The sequence below is a fragment of the Gossypium hirsutum genome, chromosome D12 (assembly GCF_007990345.1).
Source record: "Gossypium hirsutum isolate 1008001.06 chromosome D12, Gossypium_hirsutum_v2.1, whole genome shotgun sequence".
NCBI classification, from domain to species: Eukaryota; Viridiplantae; Streptophyta; class Magnoliopsida; order Malvales; family Malvaceae; genus Gossypium; species Gossypium hirsutum.
The window spans coordinates 49797691-49811463 of NC_053448.1; the positions used below are offsets into that span (position 1 = coordinate 49797691).

Here is a 13773-nt window from a genome sequence, read left to right on the forward strand (position 1 = left end):
TATATCACAAATGTATAATTGCAAATAGTTGCACTCAAATCTAATTACTAATATAAATTATGGGTTTTTAAATGCGTAGTAGAAGTTTTATTTTTATTAATTTCAACGTCATAAAGTTCTAACATTAACTATGACCCTTTTTTTTTTCAAATTAAATTCGTCGATTATTATATTTTAAATTTATAATAATATTATTTGTATGATCTTAAAATGTTGAAATAAGTTTATTTCATATATTTCTTATTTTTTCCATAATTTTCTTAGAAAAAAAAAAACAAGTACATTCGCATTTACATTTTTTCCATCGTTGTAATAATAACGATACCAACTAACTCAACAAATTATAGGAGGAAAAATGTAACAGCCTGACTTTCAGTGGTAACGAAACAGTGGTTTCGGGACTACAAATTTCCGTTGTGTCGACTCGTAATTATTATTAGAATATTTATAGAGTCATTATAATCTATTAAAATTTGGTTAAGAAATATTAATGCTTAGTTAGTTAATTAAAGATAAAAGGGCTAAATTGGAAAAAAAAGTGCAAAACTTACAAATTAAAGCAAATAGATGATGAAATGGTTTAATTAATATTGAAGGAAGGACTTAAGTAATAAATATACCTAAATTAATGTAGTGGGACGGCATGTTAAGGTAACATAATAAAATAAAGTAATTAGATGGTAAAATTGTAAATTACATGAAATTAAAACAAAACAAATTGAAAATTTAAAGCTTCCTATGCATTCTTCTTGAATTTTCGGCCAAAACCACCATAGGCGGGAGCTTTAAGTCGGTTTCTTCATTTTTGTTTGATGAGAGTTAAATTCTTACTCGTTTCTTGTAACTCTTATGTTTTTAAAATCGTTGCAACTAAGTCTAGTTAACTCGTACCTTCATTTCAGATTCTGTTAAAAATTTTAGAAGTTTCCATTGATAAATATTAGATGTTTTTGATGAATAACATTGATTTGGAGTTTTTATTGTGTTGTGTGATGATTTTGTAAAGTGATTTTTGTTAAATATTAATTTTAGGATTAAATTATGAAAATGTTAAAATATTAGGGTTTGATAGTGAATTTTAAGTTTTTTAGGGACTGTATGAGGGCCTAGAATGTTTGGAAAGGTTATTTATTTGAGAAAATGAGTTAAATTGATAGATTAACTAATTAAGGGATTAAATTGCAAAAATTGTAAAAGTTTGGGGTAATTGTATAAATTCAAAAAAATAAAAGGGTATTCATTGTAAAATGGTTTGGAAATAAAATATATGCTAATAAATGAGTAATTTTATATTCTAGATCAAGATCTTGTAGATACTAGTGAAAAAGGAAAAATAACAAAATAGTTCCTGAACTTCTACAATTACTACAATTTAGTCCAAGTAAGTTCGTACGGTTAAAATTTAACATTTGTATAAATTGATTATTAGAATTATGTATATAATATATTTTTGGAAATGAATTATTGTTTGAATTATAATATTGAATTAGATATTCGATTTGAATTGAATGCGAGATTTGAGTACATTTGTGATTTGGTGTTTGACGGGGGTTTGGAGTGGAGATGGTATTGGAGGGAGATATCGACATTTTTCCCAAGTAAATCGGGGTTCAACATTTGTTGCGAACTCTCGTGTTTTACTTTCTGTTTGGCGTAATTGGGTGGATCAACTCTTACGAGCTTCTATTCAGCTCTTATGAGCTTCTGTTCAACTCTTATGAGCTTCTGTTCAGCTTTCGAGCTTCTGTTGGTGTATTCGGGAGCACTAGCTTTTATGAGCTTTTGTTGATGATGTACTCTTATCCGTAAGTCGTTCTTCGAATGGAAAAATCTCGGTAAGGTGATTTATTTAATGGATTTGAAAGACATGTTATTTATTTTTGTATTGATTTGAATACAATATATTTATCGATTGAAGTTGTGAATGACAGAGAGTTGTCATGAATGATTTTTATTATTTGATTTATTATAGTTAATTCAATAAGATTTTTGTTTAACTCGTCGAACTTACTAGGCTTCATTAAACTTATTTGTGTTGTTTAATGTCATTGTAGATTTTTGGAAAGTTGGACGATCAGATTGGCATTCAAGTCATACTATCCAGTTTATCTTGGTAGTTTTTGAAATGTTCAATATGGTTTATATGGCATGTATAGGCTTTTGTGTCGTTTTGGTCAAAGTTTGACTTATGTAAATATTATGAATGATATTTTGTTTATATAACTAACTTACATATTGGTATGAGAATGAGGTATATTTGTGATGTTAGTATGAGTGATATATATATGTAATTGAATTGTGGTGAATTTTGGTAACTTTGTTAGGTAATTTGATTAGGTATTGTTTGGAAGAGTTGATGAAATGAAATGATGTTTGTTTTGTTGTGAAAATGTTACATACCATTGAGGGTACATTGGTTTAACACTATTTAGGTTGGTTTGACGTGTTTAAGGCTCGATTATTGTCATTTTGAATTGATATTTTTGATTGGTATTTGAGTTCTTAATATCTAAAAAATTATGAAATGGTAAACTTGGATTTTAAGGTTCATTTTGGGGCCACACGGCCTGAGACATGGGTGTGTGCCTTAGCCGTGTACAGCATACGGTTGTGCGACATAGCTGTGTGTCCCTTGTAGGTTTAAAGCATACAAGTCAGGCTGTTACACGACCTGGCACACAGGCGCGTGGCTTGGCCGTATGCCCGAAGTTAATGAGTTATATAGGTATGGATACAGGCTAGGACACGGCCGTGTGTCCTTATTTTGAATGTCCACACGGCCTGGCCACATGACCGTGTGACTCCTGCAGCTCAAATTTTTCAACTTTTTTCTAAAAACTTTATAATGTTTCTGATTTAGTCTCGAACTGTTTCTATAGTATTTTTAGGGCATCGAGGGCTCAATTAAGGGATATTATGAATGTATTTGTATGAAATTTAATTATGTTTGTATTAATATATGATTTGAATGATTTAATATTCTGATTATCCGATAATGTTCCGTAACCTTGTTCCGGCGATGGTTACTGTATAAGCCCATTTGCCCGGGCCCAACAAACAAAACAAAACAGACCTTAAACAAACCCAAATTAAACCTAAACACCGGCCCAAAACCCGGGGCCCAAATACCCAACAGACCCAAACCCGAAGCCCAGTGTCTTAGCCCAGCAAGCTAACAGCCAAACTAGGGTTTCAGATAGTCTGAAACCCTAGCGCCGCATATGCTGACTCTTGGCCTTCTACCAGTCGCCGCCACCGCCGCCGGACGTCCCATCTGCGTCCATCACCACCATGCCCACTTGCGCCGTCACCTGCAAACATATGACAAACAGAAACAGACCAAAGCAAGGAATGGGGGATTTCTTTTTTCTTTCGACTATAAAAGCCGATCATAGCAGAGAAGAAAGGGGCTTTTTTTTTCTTTTTTTGGAGCGAACCTTTGTAACATAAAAACAAATCAATAGAAAGAAATAAAAATTTCAAGGTGATTATCTTGATAGTCTCATTTTAAATTTCGCTTTTATTTTATTTTATTTTTATTTTCTTATTTTTATATACGAAAATAAAAAAGGGAAAAAGGAGATAGAACCTCACCTAAATCGCCTCGCACCATCACCGGCAGTGGCCCTTTCGCCGTTGTCGGATTTAGGTTCGAAAAGGGGGCTAAAGTTTTTCTTTTCTATTTATTTCTTTCGGCGTCTGGAGTAAAGGGGTTTGGCCATTTGATACACCGTGAGGCAAGGGCTGAAAAGCCCGTTTTGGGCGTCTCCGACCACCGCGTATGGCGGGGCTGACGGTGGCGCATTTGGCCGGACCATGGCCGGAGATTTGAGAGAAAAGGGGAGGGGGTTTAAGAGTTTTTAGTTTTTTTTTCTGAGAAAAGAAAAATGAGGGTTTTTTAAAAAAAACTTGGCTTTTATAGCCTTTACCAAACGGCACCGTTTTAGCCCCCACGACCCGCGCGCGATCCGACCCGCTCCAAGGGGGTCCGCGCGCTTTCATGAAATGGGTTATTTGCGCACGCAATCCCTCCTATTTTCGGTGCATTACAATTCGGCCCTTTTTCATTATTTTCTTTTATTTTTAATTTAGCCCCATAATTTTGTTTTCGTTTCAATTTGGTCCATTTCAGCGCAGCGTTTTGGGGCTTTGGTTTATTTACCCTGTTAGTCCCCCCTCTTTCAGCGCACGTTACAATTTAGTCCCTTTTGTTTTTTTATTTCGATTTCGCCCCCTTTTTGGTTTTTACTTTGATTTAGTCCCCTTTTTAGTATTTTCATTATTTTCTTCATTATTTTAATATATTATCATTTATTATTATTATTACTATTTCTATTATTATTATATTTTATTATTTATCATATTATTATACGATAGTTTAAATATACATACATGTATAATATCATTATTTCTTTTTTTTAAAGACTTATTTAATATATATAAATACCTTTTTATATGTATATCTATATAACTTTTTTCTTTTTTTCTCACGAATATATGTATACATATTTATATATATATTTTATACGGTTTCTTTTATATCTATATCTATATATATTTATCTTTTTTTATAACTCACATGTACATTTTTTATATATATTTTTTAGATATGATATTTAAATGTATTTGCGCATCTTATTTATGTGTTACGGTTCATTATTTCGCATGTTATCGATCTATACTTTTTCTTTATTTTATTTTAGTTATTATTGACTGTATTATTTTTATACTTTTGTATTCGTTATGATATTATCATGCATATCAACAATATAATTAGTTTTCACATTCTTTACTATGACTTTGTGTTTTATTTTACTCGAAATAACAAAATTTGTTTTTTAAAAAATGGCATTTCGTGTTTAGATTCGAGAAGATCGTACCCTAACTTACTGGGTTTCGATTTTCACGATAAATCTAAATGCACGAATCTTTTCAAACTCAAATTTTAAATGATCTCGGGATTTTAAAAAAAATCACGTCCTAAGTTACTGGTCGTGATCTCATTTTTAAGTCCGAGATGGCTAAAATGTCTTTTAAATAAGTAAAATTTTGGCATTCATTCGCGTATCGGGAATCTGAGACATTGTGTCCTAACTTACTGGGTATGATGCTTTTTTCTCTATTAACATGAAATATGCCCCTTTTCTCAAAAATTTTCAACATTTCAATACAAGGATCGTATTTTTTAAAATTCTTCAAAGTTTTCAATTTTCGACATTAAGACATTAACTAATCAACTAGGTACCAATTTTGGGCGTTATGAGGGTGCTAATCCTTCCTCGTACATAATCGACTCCCGAACCTGTTTTTCTGAATTTCGTGGACCAAAACCGTTGTTTTAATAAAATCAAATCGTTTATTAAAAACAACCACTTTTCGAGGTGATCCAATCACACCTCATAAAAAAGATTGGTGGCGGCTCCCGTTTTTGTTTTCATTTTTCTAAACCCAAGTCGACCCCTTTTTTTTCATCAAAAAAATAGTGTCAACATACGGGTTAAGGTGTTACAAAAAAAAAATAAGCACACTTGTATTTTTTTCAACAATACCAACTAAATCAACAAAAATTGAAATATAAATTATGCATAAAATATCCCAAGATAAGGTTTCACCACAGAACCTAGGTATAGTGTTCCATTGAATTCCAGAATTTCGCTTACGGAATTAAAAGTGAGCCCACCATTCCCGTCCAACTGCTTCAAAACCTTCCCATCTTGATCGTACTTTACCCCAATGGGATCAATGCTAAACCCAAGCCAATCAGTTTGAATGCTTTCTCTTCCCGTGTTTAGTGCAACCCAAAATTCTCCTTTCTCATTGCTTTTGATATTATCCGGGATTCTTGATAACTGCACTAACTGTTCTGGAACATAACCCTTTCCTCCGTCTTGCACCTTGAACTTCAATATTCTCATTTTAATCGATTCTGCAACTAGAAGGAACGAATGGTCTTTGCTTAAAGCTACTCCGTTAGGAAATGCTAACCCTTTGTACATCACACTTACTTCCTTGGTCCGAGGATCATATTTAAGTAGCCTTCCACTTCTGTCAAAAGTTATGGCAGAAAACAATATCTGCCTACAACAAATCCAAAATGCTGGTTACTTCTTTTTACTACTACCATAACATCATGGGAAGGAATTGAAGAAGAGAAACTAAAATGAAAATTTAAATTTTAAAATTAAGTACCTTCTTTGAAAAGTTTTACTACTATCAGTAAAATAAATCATCCCTGTATTAGTATCAATGTCTAAAGCATTTGTTAATTTGAATGGGATTCCATCAGCGGAAGTAGCAAGTTGTTGAGCTTTACCTCCATTCCTACCTACTACTAATAAACCGAAATAAGCATCAGCAATGTAAAGATCACATGTTTTAGAATTAAATTTTAAACCCAAAGCTCTTCCACATGTTGGTTCAAATTCCGGATTTGTTGACCCATCACACACCTTCCTATCCCTAACAAGACAAACAAAATATTAGTTAACAATTTTGAATATCCTTTTTTAGTATCTGTATTTTTATATATTTACATTTTAAATAAATTATATTGGTCCCCATTAACTGTAATTCTTTTTATTATATATTAAATATAATTAAGTTTCTCAAAATATTAAATTTTTTTTTGTAATTTTATTTATAACTTAATTGGGTTGTGTGATAAAAATAAATCACAAACATGTTAATTTTATTCCTTTAAATGTTAGTTTCTCATAGAACCTTATTGGTTGTTCGTTCTTTCTAAGAAACTAAAAAGACATCATCTTTGTTTTTTTTTAATTATGATAATAATTAATAATATTAAATTGTTTTCTTATAATTAATAAAAATTAAAGATATGAGATTAACATTATGTATAAAAGGATAATATCAAAATATTGATAATTTAATTTATAATGTATAAATTTATTTATTAATAATATTTTCATTACCAATATAATAATTGTTATCACTTAAATTAAATTTTAGATCCATATTAAATTACACTTATTTTAAATTAATTCTTAATTAATGTTACAATTATATACCAATTAACGTTAATATTCAGTATTATAAATATATCTATTAGCAAGACATTTTCATTCAAAATAATATATAAAGAATTGTTGGAAAAATAACATTTTAACATTATTTAATAGGGTTTGTTTTCATAAAAAAAGTATGATTATTATTATTGTTATTGGATACTTGATAACTTTATTATTATTTGATTTTAATAGTTTTTACATAATTGTGAATGTTGTTTACCATCATGTTGTGAAATATTATGTCAAAGACAATAAAGTATTAAAGTAATGATTCTTTGTAGGTGAAATTTTTACTACAAATTATTTTATTTAAGTTCTTAATATTTTACCATTGATTATTTTCCATTTTTATTTTCATTACTTTTAAAATATTATTTTATTCTCTCAACTGTTTTTCAATAAATTTTTGTTATAAATTAGACCCATTCTCATTTAATTATCACATATATTTTTTTAAAGTTTGTAAAGTATATTATCTAATAAATTTAAAAAATAAACACATAAAATTATGAATTAGTATTTATAAAAATAATAAGAAAATGTATAGTCTTGTAGTTGGCTTTAGACCTGCTCATGGGCCGGGTCGGGTGCTCGCCCGAATAGTGGGAGGGTTTTGGATAAAAATATAGGCTTGAAAAATGGGTTTGGGCAAAAAAAAAAGACCTATTTAGAAAACGGGTCGGGCCTCAGGTAATGCTTTTTTAGCTTGGGCTCGGCCCGAATATGCAAAAAAAAACTGTAGTTTTTTTATAGTTTTTTATTGCTATTTTTTTATTTTTCTTTTCACTATTTTGCTACCATTTCACTATTATGTTGTTACTATTTTGTTGTCATTGTATAATTTTTGTTTTATTGTTAATTTTGTTACTATTTTAGAGGCATTTGCTTAATAAGTTGCACTTATCTTAATGTTAATTAAGTATACATATTATTTTTAAATTTATTTTCAATTTTTGGGGAAATATTTATTTTAATATTTTTAGTATTTTTGATGTATTATATATATTTTAAAATAATATAAAAATTTAATACGGACCGGGTTAGGTCGGGCTCGAATTTTAACATTTTTATTCGGGCCAAGTTTGGGTAAAATTTTAAGCTCATTTTTAAGCCAAACCGAACATAAGTCTAACAAGCAGGCCTAAAATTTTGGTTCAACCTGTCCTGACCTAGTCACACGTTCCGCAACAGTTAATTGGTTGATTTCTATTTGGTAGAGTGGGTATATTACTTTATGGTGCTAGAATATCCTTTTCTTTAGTTTCCTTCATAGATAAATATTTGTTACACTATTATGAGTCTTTAAAATTATTAATTCTCATTTTTTTCATCCAATTTTTCTTGTGAAACAAAAGCACAAGCGTTTCTAACTAACTAATGGTTGGATGGCAATTATTGGAAAACAGAATATATATATTTGCTATCATAGAATATATATTAAATAAAAATTTATTAAAATATTAAAAATTATATTATACGCGTATGCGTATGAAAACTATGTATTTAAATCACAAGTGTTTTTTACAAAAAAATCACAAGCAAAATACAAAAATAATGAAACATAAGATTTAATAATAACACGTATGCAATATGTACGAAACTAAAATAAAAATATTTTTAGTTGTGAGTAAATGAAATTTAAATAACTAAATACATCAAATTAAGAATATTAAATGTATTCCAATTATTTATCATGAGATTGTCATTTTTCTTGAGTTGGTATCGAGTTGATTTGCGACACCAACTCAATCAACAATGTTATCAATATAAACAAATATCGCGGGTGAAATAATTTGTATAATAATATTAAAATGCATAAAAATATCAAAATAAAATTTTGATTGGAATAATAAATTTTTTTTTACGGATGTTAATGATACATGTTCAAATCTTAACATTAATGATATTTTATTATTATTTTTGAAATGTATAATATTTTATTATTTTAAAAAAACAAAAGTATCATTGTAATAGTACCAACCGCGTATATATTGGTTGTCCTATAAATATTTTTAGATTACTTTATATTGGTATAATTTTTTGATAGAATATTATATAATATGTATGTTGATTATTATTTATTAAATTTTTTAATAATTTCATTATAAGTTTTGATTATATTTATTTTTAATAAAATACTTAAAATTATGTATAGTCCATAAATAGGAAGATAATGTACTTCAACAAACTCAAATTTATATTCTCCTACATTAACAATAATATCCATTCTATTTGAACTAAAACTCAATATTAATTTTTTTTTGTTATACAAGAGCTAACAAATCTTACATCATCCACCGAAGCAATGGCCCTCACAATTAACAATTGCATTTATAAAGGCAAACCGAGACCACCGATCAGAGTCTGACCAAATTTCACGTTTCGCGTTGTACTAGAAAACTGCCACTTACTAAGGAAAGAGAAGTCTAGCAAATGATAAGCTTACGTAGATGCATGCATTTAAGGAGAAACATGGAGAGTTTGTTTTTGTTAAAACTAGAATTTACAAATTTAAGACCTATTTACTCTAATTTTTCATTTAAAAAAAATATTTGTTATATATATTAACATGAATATTTGAGCACCTATTTAGTCTAATTTTCACTTTTATGATGTAAACACTTGCTCTGAGCTTAAGAAACGTAGGGGTAATTAGAGTACCTGTTTGGAGAAGTAATTGCAAACTCTTTCCAACCAAGATTTGATCCCTGCCATTTGAGTATTCTACCGTCAGATACACCAACATACGGTCCTTCATTTTTACAATCAAAAGCGATGCTTTCCGGACCAGTGGCTTGAGTGAGTTCGATTTGAAAGAAATTTTTTGAAATAGGAAGTTGTTGACAAGTTTGTAGGATGTTTTGGGAGAGGAAAAATGCAACGATTAGAAACTTGATTGAAAGAAGAAACATTTCTATGCTAGAACTTTGAAATTGATAATACAAACTTAATTCAAATAGCGAACACCTGTTAAATTATAATATTTGATAAATTTAGGTCCAATTTGCAGCTAAGACTTCTCTTCTACAAATGGAAAACTGAACAATATCAATGTAAAAACTAGTACTATATATATAGGAGTGGGAAACTCAGAGTCAACTACTACAGTAATTCGTAACTAATGTAACCAAAACAAATGGTCGCAAAAATTTAAGTCTAGATGAAGAAAAACCTTGTGGCTCATGCCCCACTCAACCATCAGTAGCCAAGTTAGTTGCCATTACTAAGTCCTTCGACTAAAGACTATATATATTCTTTGAAAGTCTGAGAAGAGTAATTACAAATTCAAAAAACTTAATAAAAATAATTATGAAAAATATTTTGGTTAAAAAATGTTAGTGTCAACTCAAATTAAATTAAAAAAAATATATTAGTATAGATTTGTTTGAGTGTAAGATTTTATTTTATTATTTAAAATATTTAAAAATATTTACATTATTAATTATATCGTTTTTATTGATGAAATTAATGCAAATTAATTGAAAACTTGAAAATATAGCTGTATTTCAATTAATTTTCTTTGCTATAATTAGTTGGCGACAGAAAAGTCTAAAGTCCAGAATATGGTATGGATAAGTAGGCTGGGTGAGTTTAGATGAGCGGTGTGTTTACCTCCGGTGAGGTTAAAAAAAGCGGTGGCGGTGAGATTAGTTACTGTAGCAGTGAGATTGGATACTGTAGCGGTGAGATTAAAAACAATGGTGGAGTGTGTGTTTGGATTCAAACGCAGCTGTAGCGGTGAGATAAGAATAAAAAATGACTATTAAAGACATCAGATTAGAACTGATATATAATATAATTTTTTAAAATTATTAAAATATGTGAATTTATAAATTCATTTAATAGAATATTAAAATGTATCTTCTAATATTTTAATGAATTATATAATCAATTTAAATTATTTATTAGATAAACGCACCGCCTATCCAAAGGGAGCCTATGCAGTTAACGCCAATAATGTCTTAATCGACTTTTTTATTTTAGATGGCTTTTAATCCCTTTTCTCAAAATTTCCTAAGATGCAAGTATAAATTGTTATATTTGCTATAGTTTATATAGGTATAAATTTCAAATTTATACACGAATTTTGATCCAATGTGCAATTTAATACATAAACTTTGATTCAATGTAATTAAATATATTTTTTATAATTTATAATGTATTTATTTTTTAAAATATAGTTTTGAATTTTTTAAATTCAAAATTTTAATTAATTATTGGTATTATCTCCACGTACATGCCCATCAACAAAAGTAAAATTTTCTATCAATTTTGAGATTTTACCAAATAATGCAAGTTTAAGGGAGTAAAAATGAAAAATAGAAATTTTCTTTTAAATAGCCATTGTGCCTTTAAATAATAAAGCAAACTTTCAAATCAGACATCAGCCTGAGCGCCGATTGACCCAAATTCTTTTCCACAAATTTTTGATCTGTTTCATTTGCGGCCCAAAGCAGATAAAAGACGCAGCAAAACCAGAAATAACTGTTTTCCAGTACCATTTTTAATCTCAACATGAAAATTAAAAAAGAAAAAGAAAGTAAGAACATAGAATATATATGTGTATATAAATCAGTCATCGGCAACCCAACTCAACTCTTCCTTCAGCACGGATGCTTGTGTTGGTAAAAAGCTTCTGAAGATCAATGTAACCGATGATGGTATCTTCGAAAACTGCATCTTCAAGCGGCGCATTGTCGAATGTTGAACCAGATAACACTGTGTTCTTGAATATAGCTCCTTGCAGATTCGCTTTTCCGAAATTAACTCAATCCAAAACCGCATTCGAGAAGTCTGTACCTGTGTTCATTATATTTTGGATCATTTCCCATTTTTATGCTAAACTTATTCACCATGATTTCCAATACTCAACTTGGATGTGTGTTGAATACACACATGTACTCGGTACGTGTATGCTTAATTTTTTCTAAATGTTTTCATGTATTTTGAGGATCATACTCATATATCTGTATCTAAATATATACGAGTAATTGTGCCAAGTTTATCAAATAGATAATTTGCACAAAATTATAATTGTCTCAAAAACACTGAGTTACGATAAGATGTATGATTGTAGAAAATGCAAAACATAAAGAAGATTTACCTTTGAAGCTAGCTCCAACAGCATAAGCCTTTGACATCACAGCTTCAGACATGTCTGCACCATCAAACTTAGCATCCGACATAAGTGCAGCCGCAACAGATTTCCCCTTCAGGTTCGATTTCTCGTTAGTGTAATCGCAGAAGCGTAGATCGAGCGGCTTATTGTACACACCATTTTGCCTGACATATGGTGTTACCAACGAATGCACGCTCGCATCGGTTCGGCTCCGTTGACAACGGAGGAAGCCTCTGCATGACAATGCTTTAGTAATTAGACATTTTTAGTAGCCTTTTGACAGCGTTAATTTGAATCGTCAGATGGATATAGGAACATTTATTCCCCAATCCCAATAGTCATCCTTACCCGAGCAAGCCAGTTACTAAATGACCTAAGGTAACTTGGATAGACAGTTTGATTGAATTAACTAGGCTAATTTACGTATGAATTCCATTATTTCTTCTTTCAGGCTAAGATACAAACAGCTACCGTGCAACAATTTATGTGTTCCTGGCAATTCTTAACCCAGAGGAGTGGTGAAGGTTTTCAACCTGATTGGCAGCAATTACAGGCGAGGCAGTGGCAACGGTGCATACAGCAAGAAGGCCACAAGCTACAGTCCTCAGTGGAGACGAGCTTTCCTCGGATTTGGGAACACGTTTGCTAGCTGCTTCGATGGAAGAAAACATATCAGCGGTAGTAATTAAAGAGAAAACACAAAGCTAAACATGGCTTCCCCCATTAAAGTTCCAGACAATAACTCAACAACATAAACCCCAAAATATGACTTGAACTGAAGACATCACGGCAATTGAGATTTACCCACATAATGGGAATTACTTTCAAGCTTGAATCCATATTCCAAACATTCAAAAAGAGGAAAAAAGGAAAAAGAATTTGGAATCAGTTTAAGAAATAAAGAAAGAAAAAAAAAGCAAGGGCCATACCAGAAGAAGAACAGGTGACTCTGAGAGGTACATGGGTTGATGAAGAGGACAACCATGGCGTTTTGTTGATAATTCTGGAGAGCATAAAGAGTTATGGGAGAGTGGAGTTGAAAGGGTCACCATTTTTGAGGGTATATATTTTTTTTGTCTCTTTGATCTCCATTTTGAGAGCTTATCCATTGACATGGTTCTAGTTGCAGCAGAGTATTTTTGTCGGTTAAAAATACCAACAGTTCAGTTGATTTCAATTGCAGCTAAAATCTCCAGTTAATTTTCAGCTGAGCAGTGTGGTGGAGATGCAATCTCACTGCACTGATTTGCTGAACCAAACAGCATAACAGTGAGATTGGTACCATTTCCTCCCCCTAACTGCACCTCACTGGCTTTTACAGCCAAACCAAAGGAAGTAGTTTACACGAAGTGAAGTTCTAAAAGGAAGAAGATAAATATGTGTATCAAATAAATGCTTGAAATTGTTTAAAAAAACAAGTCCTCATCACTTTAACAATAGTAGACCAAATTTATATAAAATTAAAACAAAGAGATTAATTCTCAAATATTCAATATAATAGGAAGAGTAAAATTATAATTAGACAAAAAACTTTCAAGGAACTTTTTTCATTATAGAAAATATTTGGTATATTGTGTAGAGTTTTTAGACTCTACAAGTCAGGTTAGGGGTTGATAAGTATCCCAC

At 30.4% G+C, this 13773-nt stretch overlaps 1 protein-coding gene, 1 long non-coding RNA gene and 1 pseudogene across 2 annotated transcripts; 1 reads left to right on the plus strand and 2 right to left on the minus strand.

Annotated features, from left to right (window-relative positions):
• Nucleotides 1-5492: 5492 nt before the first annotated feature.
• Nucleotides 5493-10048, minus strand: LOC107946342 (protein STRICTOSIDINE SYNTHASE-LIKE 10). Its single transcript, XM_016880613.2, has 3 exons — nt 9690-10048; nt 6190-6459; nt 5493-6078 (listed from the first exon to the last, which is right to left on the minus strand). Exons 1-3 carry the CDS (start codon nt 9938-9940, stop codon nt 5580-5582), a joined length of 1020 nt encoding a protein of 339 aa, XP_016736102.1. The 5' UTR covers nt 9941-10048; the 3' UTR covers nt 5493-5579.
• A 1393-nt stretch (nt 10049-11441) lies between these two features.
• On the minus strand, nt 11442-13612 carry LOC107946343 (thylakoid lumenal 17.4 kDa protein, chloroplastic-like; annotated as a pseudogene).
• LOC121224183 (uncharacterized) lies at nt 12391-12797 on the plus strand. Its single transcript, XR_005921760.1, has 2 exons — nt 12391-12525; nt 12599-12797. It is a non-coding gene; the product is annotated as an uncharacterized lncRNA (long non-coding RNA).
• Nucleotides 13613-13773: the final 161 nt, after the last annotated feature.